The 22,026-nt window shown below is 38.4% G+C and overlaps 2 protein-coding genes across 3 annotated transcripts in view; both read left to right on the top strand.

Moving 5' to 3' along the window:
- The window catches only part of SLIT3 (slit guidance ligand 3), a 536,826-nt gene that overhangs the window by 346,758 nt on the left and 168,042 nt on the right, over positions 1 to 22,026 (top strand). For both annotated transcript variants that reach the window (XM_049829395.1, XM_049829396.1), the window contains 2 exons: positions 14,013 to 14,084; positions 20,189 to 20,260. In XM_049829395.1, the coding sequence (XP_049685352.1) occupies positions 14,013 to 14,084; positions 20,189 to 20,260 (144 nt within the window). The remainder of the gene's footprint in view (positions 1 to 14,012; positions 14,085 to 20,188; positions 20,261 to 22,026) is intronic.
- Positions 1 to 22,026, top strand: part of PANK3 (pantothenate kinase 3) — a 307,492-nt gene that overhangs the window by 83,324 nt on the left and 202,142 nt on the right. The gene's annotated exons all lie outside the window — the stretch shown is intronic.

The raw sequence follows: 22,026 nt of genomic DNA on the forward strand, positions 1-22,026 counted from the left end.
TAACTCTTACTAGAGATGAGATTCCTCCTATGGAATATGGGGTAGGGACAAACTACACGGCTGGGTTGCTATTACATAGATCCTAAGGGATATTACTTGAGATGATGTATTTTTCATTCAACTGTTTCTTTTCTATCTAGCATTGTAAGTACTCATTTCACTAAAATACATTTCCCCCTATAGACTGTAGTCCATTCATAAAATTTATATGATAGTATTAAAATGCTGTGCCTACCTCAGTTCCACTTGGGGCATTTCCAAGTTCCTTTGCTTGGTTATTAGTTGTATTCAGTTACAGCTTTCTAGTTTTTGTATTTCCCCTTAACTCAGTATGTCTTTGTAAGCCAAATTGTATCCGATAAGAACCCTTGACTGACAAACTGTTCTACAAAAATGAAACACACAGCTGTTACTCTAACATGGTTATTAAAGGTGACCTACATTTCACTCTGTGTTTCAGTATTAATTAAAGATCTTTTACTCAGCCTTCCTGCCTTTCTTCATTAACACAGGCAGGCAGAACCTTCTCTGACAAAGCTGCCAACAAGGCCTAAATTTGTTTTGTTGATAAAAACCTGTCACGAAACAGGCAACTTGCTTGTCACGGAACATAAAACAAGCATCATACGCCACTAAATTTCCCTTGCTGCTGACCTCTGCCACATGTGACTTAGAAGTCTGTTGTGTTACTCTATTACAAATCTCCCTGAGGCGCATTATCCTGCAGGCCCTCATTGCAAGAATGTTTATTATTAAATAAAGGAATTTAGGAAAGCTAGAAATCTGTATCCCAGCCTTGCTTTTTCATAATTTCATAAAATAGGTAGCTAGAATGTACAGAATGCAATTCATATTTAAAAAAGCTTGTTCATTGGGGATCTGACATCAGCAGCCAAATTGGCTGAGGAAAAGTGAGTTACAAGAAACTGAAGCTGAGGACTACAGACTGTGTGTTGAATGTTATAAAAGATTCTCTGCTTACAAAGTGGTGTCGTGTTTTTCAGAGGAGAAATGAACAGTGTATGTTATAGAGAAACACATGAGAATAGGTACAGAAGAGTTTTGCATGAACACTTGGATGAAAACAAAAGTCATTAAGCACCTGAGGACATTTACTGAAAAAGAAATACCAGAACAAATATGGCTTGATGGTTTGCTGGTAAATGAACAATATAGTCATTTCACTACATTGGAACAGCATCTACAATAAAAGGAGAAATTTGCATTTATTTGGAAAGGGTGAGAGAAAATGCATACAAGATAAATAGCAAACACAGTGTGAATGCAGGATAGACTTCACCTTGGAGGGATATAGGGTGGGAGGGATGACCTACCAACCAGTAGGAGACAGTCTCCAAAGAATCTGGTTTTTTGATCGGACTTGGTCGCAACCTCACAAGAAGTGCCTGTCAGACTGAATGACAGCTCAGCCCATAAAGACAGCAAAGCCAGGATATAGTAGAGACCTATTAAATCCAAAGCCAACAGCTGTGCTTGCGAGAGTCACTACACTGCAGCTTGTGGGAGCTTGGAAGTGTGTTGTGAGAAACACGCTTGCCACAACAGCGGATTTCACTCAGCATGTTGTTTGGGCTGTTGTTGGTTCAGGACATTAGGCTGCATGGGTCTAAGCTCTGGTGCTGTCTGCCCATTCTCAATCATTAGTGTTTGGCTGGTTTATGCCAGGGAAAGGACAGCTTTCCTGCACTTGCAGATGTGGGACACTGGGAGTAATGGCATTGCTAGCCCTGTCTGTAGTGTTTCAACCAGTATTTGCTTCGACATGCTGCCTGCCATGTTTGTTTGGTGCCTTCCAGTACTGGAGAGTGATCAGTAACTGTGTATTCATCTTTTCCCCACCTCACTACACTTTTCCTCTGTCCCTTCTTTAGAATGAAGTTTTCATGCTGTTTTTCTATCTCAGACTGATCTACTTAATTTTTTTATTTATCGCTGTGAACGAGGCTGTATTTTAGGATATTAATTCTGGACAGCTTTTGTCTGAGAATTTGGTACACCTTAAAACAGTAGTGCAGGGACTACTGCTTCTGCCTTTGTGTTTCATAAAGGTTTGTGTAAGATCTTTCTGAGTGAAAGCAGGGAACAGCCCCCCAAAGGCTGGGCCTCCTGCTGCTGTCTGGTCTGGAGTGCATGGTGGAGGGTGCTCACACTGTGGTGCCCAGAGGCAGGCAGGCTCCTGGGCTGCCAGAGCAGCAACCACTGGCACCAGCGCTGGCACTGGGCGCTGCTTCTCTGAAGGATCTTCAAATTGTGTAAAAGAAGGATTTGATTAATTGCTAGTGCTAAGTGCAGGATTGTGGGTTGGGACAGACACTTGAGAGAATAAAGACTAGCTGGGCCCAGTATGGAAACTGTTGGGAAAAGAAGGCTGAACTCAGATGAGGAAACAACAAAACATATGCTGAGAAAGGTTGGGAAGAAAGGAAATCAAGACAAGTTGATAAAAGTGCTGAGTCTGAGAAAGTGAGGAATATCTGGTGATAAGAGCTGAGATTGCTGGGAGTGAGCCTGGGACACAAGCTCTGCAGGGTGGGCTTTGAGATGTGGCAGGAGGGCTGGGACACTGGGTGGCATGGATGGGGGCTGGGCAGGTGTGGGGCCAGGACAGAGTGGCGCAGGTGAAGATGGAGCTGAGGAGGCTCTTCCTACCAGAAAATACATGTATCTTGCAGAGCCTTCCTGCCTTGTCTCTGTGTACTCGAGAAACCCAAGAACACTTTACGTGTGTTTGTCGCTGCGCGCTAGTGACCATCTACACAGATATAAGCTATTAGACTACCTCGGGATTTACTGTTTTAACTGCTGCTGTTCCACTTGGACATCAATGCAGAGGTCTGGGTGGTATACTTTTGTTACACATGAGTTTAGCTGTGATGGAATTAGTTATTTCAGCTTTTGTTTTTGAATCCAATAAATTAAATATATTTTTAAAAAAGTAAGGGGGGGGGGGGGGGGGAGAAAATGCCAAAGAGTTAATGTTTGTAGCTGCAGTCTTCATTCAGTGTTTTTGTATATATTTGTTGTGGTATGCACTTTAATTACAGCATAGTCTCATGTTGCTGTTAAAAGACCAGATTTGTTTCTGGTTGTCTAGGGGTTCATCAGGCTTCTATAGTGAGGGAGCCTGTGTATACAGGATTTGTTTATTTGTTGCAGAAACAGGAAAATTCTCAAGTGGGGACTTTGGGGAAGACAATCTCATGAATGCTGTTCAGAGAATTGAGTTGCATCTCTTCTTGCCAGTGGTTTTATTAATTGATTCTGGGCAAGTGACTTGCACAAACTTTTCATGGGTGGTCACTAATGATGTAATCCTCAGTTTCTGGCTGACTCAGCTGAGATATTCAGAAGTGCTGAGGACTCACAGCTGCAGCAAAAGTCAATAGGAGCTGCGCTTTGAACACGTTGTGCTGTGCAACGCTAATTACTTCAAAAAGCCAAGTCCCAGTCATCTGCAGGCTTATAAATCAAACTCCGGAATCTGAAGTATATCCTTAGATCTTGAAACTGCTCTTAGATTTCAAACCTGTGCTTTTTCATCTCAGGCTTGCTTTATCACTGTTACCTAACCTTTACAATACTCTCTGTCTGGTGAGATTAAGAGAAATATAATCGTAGAAACCAAGAGTAATGCTGGATAGGATGTATATAAATCAGAAACGAGGAGTTTTTGTTTAAATGCTAATGTAATTGCTCCAGACAGAGTAAAGAGGCTGACAGTCCCTCAAGGAAAAGTGCTGCTTAGGCACCCGTATCTGGTGAGATAATAACCACAGCTTCCCGTCTGACTTCTGAGCAGAGTAAAATAGGATGGCAGCCCTTCTACCAGCACCTAGGTTTGGCTTAAGGTCAGTTTTGAGTCACTTGTTCTACATTGGTTTAGTTTATCATTCTCACTATTTATAGCTGAATTGGTGACTGATATTTTCGTAGGTGTAAGTAGTGCTTGATTTTGGTGCTTAATTTCTACTCTTAGGAAAAATGCTGGAGTTTGAGCACTAAGGAAAAATCTAATGCACTTAACTGTTGGTTTTCTCATGGTTCTGTCAAAATGAAAATGAACCTACTTTTCTGCAAGAGCATCACTTTGAAATGTGGTGTTCTACTTGTTCCACCTTTAATTAATGCTTTTCTGACAAATTTAATATTTAGAGAATTGCTGTCATGAAGGTACCACTGTGTTGGGCAGTGTTGCGGACAGACCTGTAGACAGAGATGTTTGTTGCTTCAGTGATTCTCTTGGGAAGAAATTACCTCCTCTGTTCTTCAGTAACTGTAGGAGTGTGTATTAAAGGAGAGCTGGGACTTCTTGTTATGAATCTTGATGAAGCTTTTGTGATTTGAGGAAGGTGATCAGCAAATTCTAGGCATTTAAACTACTGGTATGTTCAAAATCAATTTTCCACTGATTAAAATAAAGTCAGAAAAGCTATTATAAAAAGATTGAGCTCTGGTAACTATTTACTGTAATAAAGTTAATTCTTTCTTATATAAATTATAAATTAACTGCACCATAACAATTTCATATATGTTAACAATTGGCTTTGAAGTTCTCAGCTTCTTAAAGGCAAGAGTTTTTTCTTTTTTCAAGAATATAAGTGTATAGAAGCTATAAACTTTGGGGGAAAAGGAATGACAGTTCTGCATTTAACATTGTTCTTCCTCCTAAAAGAAAATTATAATAATTTTCCCAGGCTTCCAGTAAACACTGTAGCTGAAGCCAGCACAGTACTTTTGAACACTGTAATAAACGTTCCATAATTGCCTCTGGTGGCAAGTTCTTTGGCTAGGAAATCAGGTTGGCTCCTGTAGTTGAATCACATAATATGATTTTCATTCACTGCTGTAAATTGGCTCTGGACAGCTTCACATGTCAAATTTGACTACTATTTTCTGGATCTCACTAGGCAAACTGTCATTCAATCCCTGCATTCAATATAAAAAAGAAGTTTCTATTGTAAGGCCAAAAATATGTAGAAAATCTTCTATTCTATGAGGCCTAGACACAAAAATAATAAAGAAAAAATAAAGAAAATATTTTAGATTGGGAGCCAGTAGAGAAAATACAAATATATGGGAAATGTTAAGAATAAAGGTGTTTTCTGTGCTGAGACAGATTAAGGAAAACAAGAAGCTATGTTTCACAGTTTTAGAAACAAGCAGTAATGTCAGGGAATTTCTGCTGTAAGCTCAAGGCAGGGTTTATTTCTTACGTCTTTACTTTTATTTGTAAAATTAAGTGTAACTAATGTAATCTGTAGGCATAAGAAGATGTTTTCATTTTGAAAAATCTAGATTTCATACACATGATAATTTTTATTCTGGCTGTATCATTTTTTACCACCTTCTTTCCTCTTTGTAGTAGTGAGATTTCTTTAATTAAAAAAAAAGTTATGTGCAGGTGAATTTTACTCAGGCAAGCTGTGTAGGAGTTAGTAACCTTACAAGGTTTGTAGGTTTGGGTGGTTTTGGTTTTTTGTTTGTTTGTTTGGGGTTTTTTTGTGTGTGTTCTTTTTTTTCCAGAGATATCATTTCAGTCCAGTAGGAACATAAATTTAGCCTTATTAATAAAAATGAATGGTATGAACAGAGGCATACATCTTTTTTTTATCCAATACAAATGTCACTCAAAAGCTCCTGTTTTGCCAAGCAAAATGAGGAGATTGTAATGTGTAATGAGTATATACATCCTGAAAGCTGATTATGAAAGTGTAGAAGAAATCACAGAAAATAAAATAGGGAGCATAGAATCATATCTTTGAAATAAAATATACTAATCAGGTTTTTTACTGCATGAAACACTAATTGTCTTTTGGCTTACATGTGTTCTGTTTATTTTGCTAAAAAAAATAGGTAAAGAACAAAGGATTCGATGAATGTTTATATTCAAATGACAGAATCTGTTTTGTTGACAAAATATTATAGGTGACAGAACTTTGACTACCAGAAAGCTATTTAATTTCCCTACTTATTTCTTGTGTGTTGCCTTTTCCTTGTCAGTATTTGTAAATGTGTACTAAAAATAGATGCTACAGAATGTAAAGAGCTCTTAACAGTAAGTTAGATTATAGGTTAAACAATTACTTTTTTCCCCTTTCTCTCAGTTTACTGCTTCCATTTCTACTAAGTCTAAAAAATATATTTTTGTGTTATAACTTGACAAATATAATGCAAACTAACTTGAAATCCTCAGATCCCTGAGCTAGTTATTGCATTGTTAGAAAATTTGGAAAGTGATCTGGGCTGGAACTTTCCTGAAGTAACTGGAAGTTAATAGAGGGTGGGTAGGACTGACCTACTAAAGTAATAATGAAACAGCAATGTGACTTTTTAAGGGGCTAGTCTTTCTGGGACCTAATGGAACAAAAGCTTATTCTCAGTAAAGCAAACATTCTGAGTCTGGTTTGTTAAAAACCATTCCTACTTGTTTACATTTATGAAGCCAACTATTGCTTTCCAGCAAGCAGTGTAGAAACTGCGTCTCCCAAGTATAGACTTCAAGTTTCAGATACAAAAAAACAAAAAACCTAAACAAACAAAAAGCAAAGTCCCCAAAACACATTGAAAAATTAACAACAAAAAGTGCTCAGCAGAGGTCTAAGGTTGAGTCAGCCTCAGAGCGGATGCTGTGCTGTTGAAGTGAATGCAAGAACCTCATCATCTATGTAGCACCCTCCAGGCTGGTCTCCTTGGAGCCTTCTGAACTGGAATCACTGGGTCTGAACTGGAATCACTGGGTGTCACAGAAGTCCAGGAGTGGGATCCATGTTTCTGCTCTGTTTGCTATACAACATCTTGGAAACACAAACACACATGAACACATGCATGCTGGTTGAATGAAGTATGCAATCAGGCTGCATTTGCACGGTAGGGAGTTGGAAATTGCCAAATCTCTCCAACCTAATGACTCTCTCTTTCCTGTATTTGTGTTCACAGCCACATGCCTGTATACAGGTGAAATTCCTCCTGCAAACCCAAGTCCATGTGACCCAATAAAGCCTTCTGAAATGGGGAAATTATCTCTGTCTAGTCTAGAATAAGAGCGGGGAGAAATTGTTTTGTATTCTACCCTGAAACAGCTTCTGTTTAACTTTTAACATCCTCACTGATTGTAGCCACTGATGATGGCTCACAGGGGAGCACGCCTGAAGTCCCTGCTTTTACATCTGGGCACAATCCACAAACAATTCATGCAATTGTGGCATTGCAGTGAGAGGGAGCTCAGGCACCGGCAGCATGCTTGGTGGGTGCCTGCACCCTCACTCCAAGGATGAAGCAAGGAAAATAAATGAATGAGACTGGCAGGAGAAAAAACAATGAAAAGTGATGATGAAGGGCCAAAAATTCCACTCAAGAATGTGGAGTATCACAGTGATAGATGGAGAAACCTTGAGGTTTGACAGTATATTACTGTATTCCGGCTGTTTATGTTGATAAAGACATTGGTGTTATGTCAAAAACTGTCTTGCAAAATACCAGTCTACTGATTTCTCTGGTGTCTTCCTGTTTGTACCACATTTGAGCAAAATTAACATATCACAACAGAGCTGGTGGATTCATAATGTGACTGCCATTACAAATTCAGCATTTACCAGCAGATACCTGACCAACTGCTCAACTACAGAGTTGTGTCAGCTTAAACTAAATTCACTGTGGTATGTCAGAAGATCCAATATCACTAGCACTAGTTTTAGATGAACACCATGGTAGGATAGAACATATCAAAACATCTGGTTTCATTCTGAAAGATGTCTTTTGGTGAGTAGAATTATCTATGGAGCTTCCTAGGTAGATTTATATCGAAGAGTGACTTCATTCTTGATAAGATTGTCTGTTAAGGATTTGCCCTTAGGTGAATAGTTAAGAAACAGTCCTTTTTAAAACTATAGCAGGAGCTCAACAGCTAGATCTTGAAAATCAACACCAAATGTCAGAATATGAAGGGAAACTCTAGTTGTCACCTTGCATTAATATAGGCGGACAGTTTACTGGCTCTGAGCTCTCCAGTTCCTATGGCAGGCTTAATGCGAGGGATTTATAATGCATATTATTAATTTTACTTGGAAGTCATTCAGGTACTGTGTTGAAAGGCGGCAGTATAAAAGTCTTGGAGAACTGTATGTGTTTAGCGTTTTTATAGTGGTGGTAGTGTCTTTGGCTGAGGTAGAGATTTAAGGTTTTAACTGTCTGTTAAAACAAGCAGTAAGCACAGATATTTAAAATGCTGAATGTCCTGCCATCCCAATGCACTTTCTACCCATCAGAAAACTGAGGGTTGAGAGACAGAGTCACAAAAAGGCTGTTCCTTGGTAATGCAGGTCCATAAACACTTTCTGAAGCAACAGAACCACAGGTTTTTTACCTTGCACTTTGCGGAGAAGTGCCCTGTGCAGTATTGCAGTCATCTGGTGTAAAGGGTGGTGACTGAGGCTTCTGCATTTTTCACTGCAGAATAAGCCACAAGTTCTGACTGCGTAACTGCAGGGAAGGATTCCTTCCCTCTCAAAAAGGGTGCCTCCTACCCAGGGCTGTCTTTGGGTAAATACTTAAGTGCAGCTACCTGAATCTGTTGTGCATGGTAGGAATAAAGCTTATATTTCATATGAAGAGGCAAGAAACGGGTCACGACGGGGATCAGATCTAGCCCATATTTGTAATAAGAAGACCAGATTTTAAGTATGATTTATTCCTCTTAAATACTGAAAATATATCTGTGGACTTTTCTTCATCAGAGTCCAAAATGTACGATAACAAATGCAAGTCCAAAATATGAGATAAATATAAGATAATGGTCCAAGCAGCTTTTATAATACAGTTGTTCTCACTCCTTAGCAAGGAGGAACAGTGTCTCTCTTGATTGTTATAGGCTTTAGAAGTTTTCTCCTTCCAATGGATAAATGGTTCTCCCCAGCCGTGGGCTTTGTCACTGTGGGGGATGCACATGCTGCTCATTTCCCCCAAACAGTCCTCAACCAACTCCCTGCAAATCCCTGCTTATAGGGCAGGAGAAAAGCGAGGGTTTTGCCCTTCCCAACAACCTTCACACAGGTTGTGAGCATCCTGCCAGGTGCGAGTGTGCTACAGGTTACTGCTGCATGCTAATCTGATTTTACGCTTTCTCTCTCTTGGAGATAGCTTTTGGTCATTGGCTGCCTGAGTGATGGAAGCCCAAAGAGCCCCGGTGCTGGGAGCAGAGCGACGCAATCCAGGGAGCAATCTGGCTCATTCACTTGCTTTCTCTCTCTCCCAGCAGGGAAGTTCATGACTGCCCAATGCAGAGGGACTTTTCTGACACGTCTCAGGCAAGAGCTCAGTGGCACTGTTAATAGAGCATGGCCGTCTCATTTGTAGGCTCTATTCATCTGACAGCTAAGAATTATCAGTACTGATGCTTCACTACCTCTCTTTTTCTCCAAGCTAGTGATTTGTCTATGTTATGGGTAGGTAAGCTTGACAAAACATTACACATTAGCAGCTGAGACGGTGTTTGAAATGGGAAAATTGCTAGCAAACTGCTCCATTAGAGACCCAAATAACAAATTCTTTCTTTCCCTCAATGGAAGAGAGATAGTTAAGGCCCAAATTAATACGTCTGTCTCCCTGACTCTGCAGGGGGAATCACTCTTCAAGACAAATGGCTTCATCACTCCTGAGAGTGTGAGCTGGCTCTACAAAGGCTGCATTAGGCAGAGTTTTTTATCCTTTGTGTTTTGCCATCCTGGGTGTGAGCAGTGCAGGCACCAAATGAGGAGGTGATGAAAAGATTTGCACCTCAGTGAACTTTGAGATGGATTAGCATAGGAATTTGAGTGCTTATTCTTTACTCTCTGGGATAGCTTTTCATATTTAACTGCATAGTTTCCCCCTGTTTGTTTGGTTTTTTTTCTTTATGTTTACTTTTTGCTCTCATTGCTGCAAAGTCATTTGAAAAGTGGGAAGAAGGAGGACTTTATCCTGTCTAGCATCATGTTATTACAAGAAAAATGCATCTGAATCCTTTGGGCCCTCATACTTTCCAATCTCTAACAATATATTAGAGAAGAGAAAGGAAATTGTTCTTGTCCTTTGATGCCATTGTCAAAGACTCTAAAATAAAGCTTCAAGAGGCAGACAGAGAATTGCTGTGTGTCAGAAGGGAGGGAGATATGCTTCAATTCATCTAAGCAATACAGCTGGCAGCAGGCGACATGGCACAGTGAAATGGGTAACTGAAAGGAGGAACAAAAACTCCTGAGAGGTTTGAACATGGCCAATTTATTTTATCAATTTCATGAATTCTGTTTGTGGAGTCTTTTAAATAGATCTTATTATGAAATACCAGATGAAAATCGAGGAAAATTTTATTGAGTTGTAAGCAATCTTAAATGTGGGGCATAGTAGTTCAAATGATCAAAATTTAGCCTTTTAGGACTGTGCCTCTTGTACAGAGTTCTCAAATGTGTTGTAAAATTATTTTATAGTGTATTCTGGTGATACACACCAAAAAAATGAACTCACTGATGTTGCTTTGCACTAGCGCAGGTTGTTTTATAGTGTATGACAGCACTTCATAGTACACAGGGATAGACCATGAAAAACACAGGTTTCCAGAGGTCATGTTCTAGGTAAACTAGGTAATTTTCTCTGAAATAAAATGTGGCTGTAAAATTCAGATTATTCTTTCACTTTCTAGAGAAAAATATGACAACACTAGGTGAGAACTCTGGTTTTCACTTTATTTGAAAGATGGCACCCCTAGCAGCAGTTTCCCATTATATCATGAATGACACTGGTTTATAATTAAGCCTTCATCTCCTTGAAATTGCCAACACCCCTTCTGGCAAAACCTAGTGTTTCCTAGAGATTTTTAATTCTGTACTGTCCTTCACGTGTCATTTATGAGCTCAGATGAGGTGAAAGCACAAAGTATTAATACAAATAATTTGTTTTCTACTATTTTAGTTGTGTAGCTGCATTGTGATTTTCAACCTATGCCTGCCAATCTATAATGTGCATTTATGAAAAAAAAAATGGAAGTCAGATTAATACTTCATACTTTTAAAATACTTGCTTATTTAACGCTGCACTTTATTTAATGTTCCAAGATCAATTGCATTTTGTGCCCAACTTGGAATCCACCAGCAAACAAACCCTGATGAGAACACACGGTACTGCTTGTTGCTTCTCTGGTAGCATCTGCAAAATGTAGTGTGCTAAGCATAATGTGTTATGTGCAGTCTTTAGTCCTTCATTTACAAAGAGTTTCATACAACAAAAAAACATGTAAGGTGCTAAGGTGAAAATATAGCAGCAGATGACAACAGCCTTGTCCATCTATTTCTGTACAGGCCATCTGCTGCAAATTTTTTAGGAAAGGGTGAAGAATCAGTACTGCTTGAGAAGGTAGCTCTCTGAAACAACTCTTTTTCTGTATTCCTCTCCACCTTTTCCAGAAACTTCATTTTTTCTTATTACTCAGGATTTGTGGCTATTCGACTTTTGTCCTTTTTTGCCCTTTAGGGGCAAAATTTCTCTGTATATTTCCACCCCTGAGTCACTAAAATTTCCTTGGAATTTTAAGTGATTATAAAAAGGGGCTATGTTTTCCCCCATCACTGTTGAGTTTCCCTGTAAGGACTGCTGTGCTGCACCTGTGTGCAGCATGTGTGAACCCCCCAGTTTCCATCCGTAAGACAAGGGAATTGGAGAGCCATGCCCTCTTTTGTTCCTATAAGTGTCTTGCATAGAAATACTTGGGAGAAGTTAAACACCAAACTGGCAAGCTGACGAAAAGCCTTTATGGGAGGAATATGTGTACTGCTAATTCTGGTGACAAACACCCAACAATAGTAGCATGCTGAAGCTTACAGCAATTTACATTTCACTGTGTACTTGCCAGAAATGAAGCGTGTTATATTTAGACCAACTGGAAGGGAAATCTCAGACACTAACTCAAATCACAAAACAAGGAGTAGAATTAACTCTGATCACAACCTTTAAAATAGATTGCTACAGAAATAAGAGTGCATGCACATTGACTGTTGTCCTGGTTTCAGCTGGGATAGAGTTAATTTTCTTCTAGTAGCTGGTATAGTGTTATGTTTTGGATTCAGTATGAGAAGAATGTTGATAACACACTGATGTGTTTAGTTGTTGCTAAGTAGTGTTTATACCAAGTCAAGGATTTTTCAGCTTCTTATGCACAGCCAGCAAGAAGGCTGGAGGGGCACAAGAAGTTGGGAGGGGACACAGCCAGGACAGCTGACCCAAACTGGCCAATGGGGTATTCCAGACCATGGGATGTCATGCCCAGTATATAAACTGGTGGGAGTTGCCCTGGGGGGGATCGCTGCTCTGGAACTAACTGGGCGTCGCTTGGCAAGTGGTAAGCAATTGCACTGTGCATCACTTGTTTTGTATATTCCAGTCCTTTTATTAGTATTGTCATTTTACTATTGTTATTTTTATCATTATTAGTTTCTTCCTTTCTGTCCTATTAAACTGTCCTTATCTCAACCCATGAGTTTTACCTTTTTCCTTCCAGTTCTCTCCTCCATCCCACTGTTTGGGGGGAGCTAGTGAGCGGCTGCGTGGTGCTTAGTGCTTGCCAGGGTTAAACCACAACAACTGTACAAGTTGACTGTGCAAGTATCACAATATTCATGACTTAAATAGCTTCTTAGGGTATAACTGAGCTGGCAAAATATCTTATTTTCAAGGGAATTTTTCTTTTGTCTGTTGAAAGCACAGATCAACAGAAGGATATGCTGTGCAATAGAGGGCTGATGGGCCTTACACATTTTCTCTACATTATTCCCAAGTCATTTAAAAAACATGATTTACTTCTCCCTGCATCTCAGTTTATCTCCATTCCTGGTTTTAAAATTTTTTCTCCCCTCTGCATTGCTGCAGCAGCTGTAAATGGCTGGAGTGATTCATTCCGTCATTCCAGTATGGTTTTGTATTTCAACTCTAAACCATTTCCAACCACAGATTTTTGCTATTGAAACTGTTTCTTTTTATGACATTTTTGGAAAAAATACATGATGTTTGAATAATAAGAGCTAGGTAAAATCAAATTTTGCTTTCAGTTCCAACTCTGATTGTAGAATTTTAGCCGCTGTGGTCATTTGAATTCGTTGTAAGGGATCCACTTTTACATTCCTAATTGAGATGAATATTTAGGGGTCATCTGAGGAGAAGACAGTCTTTTTAGCAGGAATTTGGGAAGCTTGCTGACAAAGACTTGAAAATACGTCTGGCAAGGAACAGAAATCAATCTTGGTGGTTACTATATGCAGTATCTTAAAGCTGCTTACATTTTAGTGATAACGTGCATTTATGATGCTTCATAAAGAATACTTCTTACAAACCAAATCTCAGAAATGAAAACAACAGCATTTTCATGCAGTCTGGACCATATTTTAGAATACCTTCAGTATTTGGTAGTTAAAATAGGAAGATACAGTCCTGTTTTGCTCTGCTTTAACATAGACTCTACCTCTCCCTTAAAAATCTGGATTCATCTTGCAGTGAATTCCACTTTGGTTTTCAGCATGTTCACACAGATTGTTGCTCTTGAGTCACTCTGATAGTATTATTAATCTACTTATTAAGCTGTCACAACATAGCATAGCTTTTAGTTTAGATAGCTACGTTCTATTTACAACTGCTAGTCAAGGAAAGCATCTGTATTTTCTACCTTACCTTTGATTAAGTAGTAATAAAATATGCCTACTATTTTTTATTAATTCCATGAGCTTTAAAGGTGCAATTTCTACAGCCTGTGACGTTTTTCTATACAGATTTAGTGTAATCAATGAGATTATTTTATTTTCTAAGTTATTTTCTCAGTATTTTCTACATTTAGTGGCTTTCAAAAGAAAAATCTGATGCGCATAAAAATTCTATAAAATTATTTTATGTTTATATAAACATTTGCTATCATGTTTAATGTTATTCCTGTCCTATATTTGTGTAGTTAACATGTATATTACTTTGTTTGTTTTCAGACGTTTGGAACAAAACCTCATCAAAATCATTCCCCCTGGAGCTTTTACCCAGTACAAGAAGCTTAAGAGAATGTAAGTTTTAATAAGACCAACATGCAAGAGCAATCATGAATCTTCTAGCTTCAATTTCAGTATCTGTATTTTAGAAACATATTGGCAATTTCTATGTTGAAATCACTGGGGATTGCACAAATAATCTCTTCAAAGTGTAAGCAACAATGGAATTTGGTTCAGGAGGCCTAACAGTGCATGAAATCCTTACTAATGCTTAATTTCACTTACTATTATAAACAATGGGAGCTAATTAGTCGTTAGTCTATTCAAACTTCAAATCTGCTTCCTCAGAAAATATTTTAAGTTCAATTTTTTTTTCTCATTAATTCTGGTATCTGTTTGCACCACTTCAATTTAGTTGACCCCAGTTATAGCAGGAGTGCATGTTCTTGCAGAGTAGTTAAGATTTTTTTGTAGTGCATTCAATGTCCTGATGTTGAAATGGTTTGACTGTTTACAAGAAAACAAAGAAACCTGCTGGAGCTTGTTTTCTCCATTTCTTAGTCACCAGTAGATACCCAGACAATTCTTTTCTTATTAGCTCTTGTTTTCTCTTTGGATTTAAAAAATTAAAAAAAAAATAAAAAAAATCCTAATTTGTAGCAGTGCTGTCATGCAGATAACCTGGGCATTCCCCCTCGTCAGTCTTTCTCTTCACTTTTAAATGATACATGAGAGATGTTGTGACAGTAGTACAATGACATATACAATGGTAAAACAAGTTACTCCTGCTTCACCATAGTACCAAGAATGTTGATGGGTACTACTGGACCACTAACTTCCAGAAGCCATTCAGGCTTTGTAGCTCAGTGCTAAGGCTGCTAAAAAGGTGCCTTTACAGTTCTTGTTTTCTGATGTGAACAATACTTACTGGAATTAAGAAACTGTCAGCTCATTTCACAGAAGACACTGGATTATCAGATAGTTAATGCTTTGGGAAACTGAAATGATCTTGCGCTGTACCTTTGGATTTAAGGGTAAAATTCCTATGTTTGCCAGGCCAAACTTATCAACTTCCTAGAGCCGAAGAGCTGTAAATATGTATCTTAATATTTAACAGGTCAAATCATCAATCTTATAGAGTCTCTATTCTTCTGTCTCACTTTCAATATAGCTGTATGTATTTTTAAAGAAGTGCTGTATTAGATAGCAAGATGGTAATTTCAGTGAAAAATGATGGATCCCTTTTCAGTGACCTAACTTGTAACTTTTTCATTATTAAAGTCACTACTTAGTTCTTTCTGAGGTATGACTAATTTTAGATTTTGGCAATGTTTTACTGTCCTTTCATTTTTCATGACTGGTGAACTCTAGTTTTATGGGAGTTGACCAAAATAATGTTCTTTAACTTGACTAGCTGCTCAACTCAATGCGGCACTTAGTATGTGAAATGATTAATGTTAGAATTTCACAGCAGAATTCCATTAGCAAGTTGTGTTAAGAGCTTTCTGGAGTATAATTGGCATACTCATTGAGATCTGAATTCATAGTTAAGTAATAAGTTATTGTGCCAGATGATCTGTATCAGAGCTTAGTTAGTGTGACACCATTTTGTGGAAGAACTTGGGATAGATAGTTAGGCTGCAGAATGTCCCATAACAAACATGGTGTTTTGCTATTTGGTTATTGACCTGTCTCCTTGTTAAAGTTTTATTCCTGCTGGACAGTGAGGCTCTAAATTGGGCATCACTGTTGTTACATAAAGTTTAATTGAGGATACTTGTTCCACTATTTGAAGAGATTATTGACATCATCTTTTCAGTGTGCAAGATTCCCAGTATTGTTAACACAAAAATATACTTTGGTCAAAAGACTACCTCTTAAAACAAAAGAATTATCCATCCTTTTCCTTATAAAGGAAGAACATGTTTGGTATCACTGAAGTTGTCAGCCTTTCTTAATTTCAGTCACTTTGATTTCAATGAGCAGTGATAGCATGATTTAATTAATTGATGCCCTACCCAGGGTACAAATGAAGAACGTTATTATTATTGTTGTTACTACTATTATTAACTATTATTTATAACAATTCTTTTATATAATTCAGAGGATAGTATTATCATAACATTGTGAATTGTATTGTATTTTTCTCCTTCTGGTGAATAAATATGCAAGAATGCTAGGGATCCTAGACTGCTCACTTGTAGTTCTCTCAGTGTTTTGGTTGTTTACTGAGTATTTCCTGCAAGATTATGCAGTCTTCTTTTCTTAAATAATTGGATAACTGAGATTAATTTTTAGGTAAAAGCCAGTTGTCCAAGATAATCTTTATATGACTTGATATTAATAGGTCAAGATGATAGCAGAAGATGCATGTATACTAATTCAAGTGTTACATTTGCATCTAGCAGAAGTTTGATGTTTAGATGGTGTCTTCAATAGCTTGCAAGATGGGAGAGTTATTATGGTGATTGGGTTTTAGCAAAGCAGCTGAAATCTTTTGTCTTACACTTCATCATTACTGCTCACATCTTTTCACACAATTAATTACATGAAGCTAAATGTATCTGTCTCAGAAGGAAGATTTGGCACCTGTAGGATTCAAATATGCAGTTGAATGATATAATTTGGGATGATGGTTCCCCTGATTTTAGGGCGAATATAACAGGTCCTAGCTCTGTGCTAAATTATTCAAGTGTTTTAGAAGAGGTTTCAGGGGCTTGGAGGAGATGCATCACATCTCCAGAGACAGAAGTTGTTGTCATTATTACATGAAGTATCCAGGCCCAGACATGCCATTTTGAATTCATTTACATAGCAGTTGAGCTTGTACCATAGGTCTGTAACTTCTAGCCTATGAGTTCCAAAGTTTATGGCATTACCTCCCATTTTGTCTTTGCTTTTTCTGAGGCTTTTCACTAACAAGTTTATAGCACAAGTCTAAGAGCCAACTACATAGATCCACTTTGAAAGATGTGGTTGTACCTCTCTAGCCCTGATGCTTGCAGGGAATTTCATGTTGTCAAATCAATTTTACCATATATTAGCAGAAAACACGTTGAGATTTCACAATCTCCTCAGTAGCTCTGTGGCGTTGCTACTTTTGTTAAGCAGATTCTAAAAACTAAACCATATATGACATGGATTTTTGCTGAGTACTCTTGTCAAATGAGAACAGTCCATTTTACATGTTAGAGATAATCAAGTAATCTGTTTCTAATAATATTAGTCGACAAAGAGAATATTCATCCAATGCTATTAATAGTTTTGCATTTGGCTACGTCTAAAAATAAATCTGTTTTGTTTCAAAACCTTTTACAGTAAAGACATTTAAGCCATACAGTCATATGTTATACCGTGACTCACAGGGTATCCTTGCTCCCCTGGTGCAAAGTCAAAAACTGTTTAAGTCCCTAACTGGTAACTGGGCAGAGCCACCCTCCAAGGTGTCTTCAACAACCTTTTGAAAGAAGATCTCTACTGTGCTGTCAGAGGTGCAGGGAGACTAGTATGAGATGACTAATGTATTCCCTGCCTGGGTGGAATCCTGATAAGTTTATTACGTTTCCAGCTAAAGAGCTACATTTCCACTGAATGATTCAGAGATACCCCAAACTATGAAAATGAGCCTTAAGTGATCTAAATTGACTCAGCTGTCGTGCAGGTTAGAAAAACCCATATCTCTGTCTTGATATAAATCAAACACAGAATAGGATGATCTTACCAAAGCAGACCAAAGGAAGGGAACAAAAGTACAAGGACATAATCAAATCCCTTTGCCTCAGTCAAGTCAGAAGGAGATGGAACCTCCTTATCCAACAGCAGTGGAGCTTGGACTTTAATGGAAAGGAAATAATGTCTCTAATTATCTTCTAATGCTGATTGTAGTGCATCTGCATGAAGTGAGTGAGTGTCATCACCCAGCATGGCATTTATGCACGTTCAGGCACCATTAGTTAGTTATACATTCATTAGCATCCAGACATGGGGAGAGAGAAAGGATGGAAATGTTGAAATGTAGCAAATCAATAAAATAGTGCTGAAATACTTGTTTCAAAAACTAGATGCCCCTTTTCAGATGCTCGCCACTGTTCAGAAAACTCACGATTTCATGTCATTGTAATAGGTTTTAATATGTTCCTCAATAAATAGATAGCACAGATTCACATCAGAATTCTGCATACATAAGAATTATTAGATAAAAAGCAGCAAATGCTACCAGGCAGTCTAAACAAGTTTCACAAAAAGCTTTATAAAAAATAAATATTCCTACTTTCATTGTCACAAATTTGGCTGCTGTGAGTTGAGCTGAAGAAACCTTCACTGAACGCTGTCCTTGTAGGCAGGATGTTGTAATAGAAAACATCAGTAGGTTGGAGACCAGTTTGTTTCATGAGCCTTACAAAAGAACTGAGCCTCATAAAAGAACCAAAGAATATCCTATTTTATGTGGCTAGATTTGAAAACAGTTAGAGGACTTAATTAAAATTTTAACCAACAGAATTTGTAGCGCGAAACATGTACAGAATGGAAAAGTCTCTTACTTTCTGATTCCTTCTTGTTCAAGTGATGTTTAGTCTGACTGGGTTCCTTAGCATGTGCCCCAGTGGAAATAACAGTGAAGATGTACATGAAATCCTGCATTAGTCCAGCTATCACTGAAAAGATTTGATACCACTGATACAAGCTGATACCAACTGTCAGTGAATGCAACGAGGTGGCTGAAAGTTATGCCTGTAGCTAAGCTCCTGGTTGAACTGATTGACAGAAAGATTGGATAGCAGTGACAGTCATGATAAGGCACCCAGTTCTGATCATCTGGGTCCCAAGTGTAGTAATTTTGACTCCATATATAAAGAAATTGTGGCATAGTCTATATTTATCTTTGTGTACTTAGTTGCTTGTGATTAAAATTGAAAGGTATTTTCCAAACCAGGAACATGCTTCCCCCTGCAAATGACAGCAGACTATAACTGAATTCCACTCACATCGTAGCTGAAAGGGTGGAATTTGCTTGGGCTCTCTGACAAGGTCTGCAGCATGCTGGGTGTTCCCCACAGTGCTGCTGGTTTCAAAGGTCCACGATTTCCATTCAGATGCTCAAAGGCTTTCCTTAGTGTCTGAAAAGTCTAGGCAGACCTGTCAGTGCTGTGTCAACCCTCTTCTCGCCTGCTTCACCAGATCAAGGTCATTATAGAATTTTGTACTGCTTGTTTTCTCTAGGCCATTAAAACCCAAACATCACCAGTAGAGTGCCAAACTCCTCAGTGACACTGGTGCCTCCTTTGGGATCAGGGGCTGGGTAGTCTGTTTCCCATGCCTTTTCCCATTGATATTAAACAGAGATGGTGTGGGAAGAGTCTTACCTCAGAAGAATTTTATCATCCTAAGAATTACTGATATTGTTTCGTATAAATTGAGACAAGCCCTCGGTGGAATTTCCTGGGGGTTTGATGGGAATTTTGTTTGACTATACTACATGTTTCTGGTATTTATGAATATGTTCATCTTTACATCTCATTTACCACAAGGCTTCTTCTCTTAGGCAAACACAGTCTTGCTGCCACCTCAGAAGCCATTCCCCTGGCGCCTACGCCATGCTGACACCATTAATCCCACCATCTTCCTTAATGCATGTCCAGCTACCTTAGAAAACCTCTCCTCACCTTATCTATGATTTCACTTCTAATCAAAATATGATCTTCTGTACTGTTATAGAGTGAGCTTTCCATGCCTGCATTTAAATTCAGACAACTTTTATGCCTTGTCACAGGCTGCTCCTCATGCTTGAAGGCCACCCCACAGAGTCACAATGCAATCTCCATTATTAATACTTCTTAAGATGTTTTTATCAACCATTTTTTTTCAATGGCCTACCTCACTGTTGTTCTTCAAAGCTCTTCATAAAACTCTACATTTCAATATCCATAAAATGAAAGGCCTTATTAACAGGGGAGCTGCCAATTTATTGAGGCTATGGCCTGTCATGCCGACTGATGTTTTCTGATCATTCCTGGAATTTGCCTATCTGTGTCTTTACATAGCTCATAATTTCTCTGAGGTAATATGATATTTTAGTTCTGTGTTTGTATCAAGTATATTCTTCCAATAAACTACAGCTAAAATATTTTCATCAAATTCCTGTTTACGAATATTTTTTTAATCCTCTCTTCTCTTTGCAGAGATATCAGCAAGAATCAGATATCTGACATTGCGCCTGACGCATTCAAAGGCTTGAAATCTCTCATTTCATTGTAAGTAGAAAACAGAACTGAATGGGCATTTGGGGAGAGCTTGCATGTAAGAGAAATAAAAATGATAATGTGCTGTCTGGGACAACTTATGTTTCTGTGTGCAATTGCCAGCTTGTGTGAAGCATCTGATCTTTTGTAAATGAAAAATTGGTCATGAAGGTTAGAAGAAGGAACTGTTTACACATCTCTAGTAAGTTCTTTTATAGATAAACACCCCCAAGGTTACTGACTTGTTCATTTCTTTAAATCAGTGCACTAGTTGATCTAATGTACCTGCAAGCTAATCCATGCCCCCCAAGTCATCATGGCTCACAAAAACCTCATCATAGCTCAGATACTGTTTGGTGGTGCTAATCAGGGAGGAGTTAAGAGGAAATACTTCCATACTGAATTTTTCTTCTCTATTAAAGAACTGAGATTGCACTCACTTGTGAGCTTTTTGGTTTATTTGGTTTTGGGGTGGGTTTTTTTCAAACTAGGAAGGAAGAACCTAAGCTCTTAAGAAAATGTTTATATTTCTCAGCTGTAATTACTACTTTATTAAGCTGGAAGGGGACTAAAATATGACTTCATACAGAAGATAAAAGGAAGGTAGTGTCTCTTGACAACCATTCGTTTCTCTTTATAGAACACAGAAACTGTTTTAGCACCGAGTTGAATTAAAATGTAGCCATATTTCAATCTAGCTACCCGCAGCACTATTAACACAGTGGAGCTTTTAATGGGTAAGAGGAGCAATACAAGGTCAGAAGCTGCATATGGAGAATGAACTGGAATAGAGTGTTAGAAAGAGCCCCAGGTTGAGAGAAGAGGGTAAGCTGAACTGGAATGATATTTACCTGCATTAATTTTAAAGTCAGTTTTAAAACATTTAGCTCATTAACATTCATATAACACAGTTTGATTTTTAAGAGTGTACTTTATTTCTAAAAGCTGCCATAATTTTATTCTCTGAATACCCGATAATTCTAACAACCTATATAACTTGTTGACTAGTACTAATATATAGAAGGTTATTCAGTACTAAACTTATATGTTGCAGTAAACTTCTGAGCCAGAATGCAGAAGGATGGGCCTTTTTTTGTGCCCTGAATCCAGCTGGGAGAATGCCAGAAATACATATTAAGTGTTGCTAGCCTTTGTTGAATAGTTAGAGTGGTGTTATTCAACATGCTGTGGAAATGGTCAAATCCCTCAATGCTGTCAGGAGACGATTCAGTAGGAGAATGACATTTACTGAACACTACAGTTTTGGCTTAGTATGAAACTACTGCTGATGCTGCAATGCTACAGCTTTCTGCTCTTGGCAAACCTCCTGGCTATGAGCAAGCTGGACAGGCAAGACATTTCTACTGGGGTTGACTTCCCAACTCAGAATTTATTCAGCTTTAGCTATTGGCTACTTCAGATGCCCCCAAGTGGCCACAGGAGTGGGACAGAACACATCAGAGTGGACAGAGAGGAAATGAGAATATAAACTGGGCAGGAATTTATAGTGTTTTTACTTGCATGCAGAAGCAAGTGAAATGCCTGTGTATTCCTTGCCCAGTCATCCAAAATGATATTTTAAGTAAATGATGTTTAAATATGTTTATATCCAAGTGGGTAAAATAGTGCTTAAGTTAATGGTGGGAGGTTACAAGGGGGAAGAGAGAGGACAGAGAGATAAGATGCAGCACAGAAAGGGCTATAGTAAGGGAACTGCCTCTGAGCAGTTTTTCCTTTGTTCAGCATTTGTCTCTGCCTCAGTTTCCTTCTACTGCAGC

This window comes from Accipiter gentilis, chromosome 26 (genome assembly GCF_929443795.1).
Source record: "Accipiter gentilis chromosome 26, bAccGen1.1, whole genome shotgun sequence".
In the NCBI taxonomy this organism is placed as follows: domain Eukaryota; kingdom Metazoa; phylum Chordata; class Aves; order Accipitriformes; family Accipitridae; genus Astur; species Astur gentilis.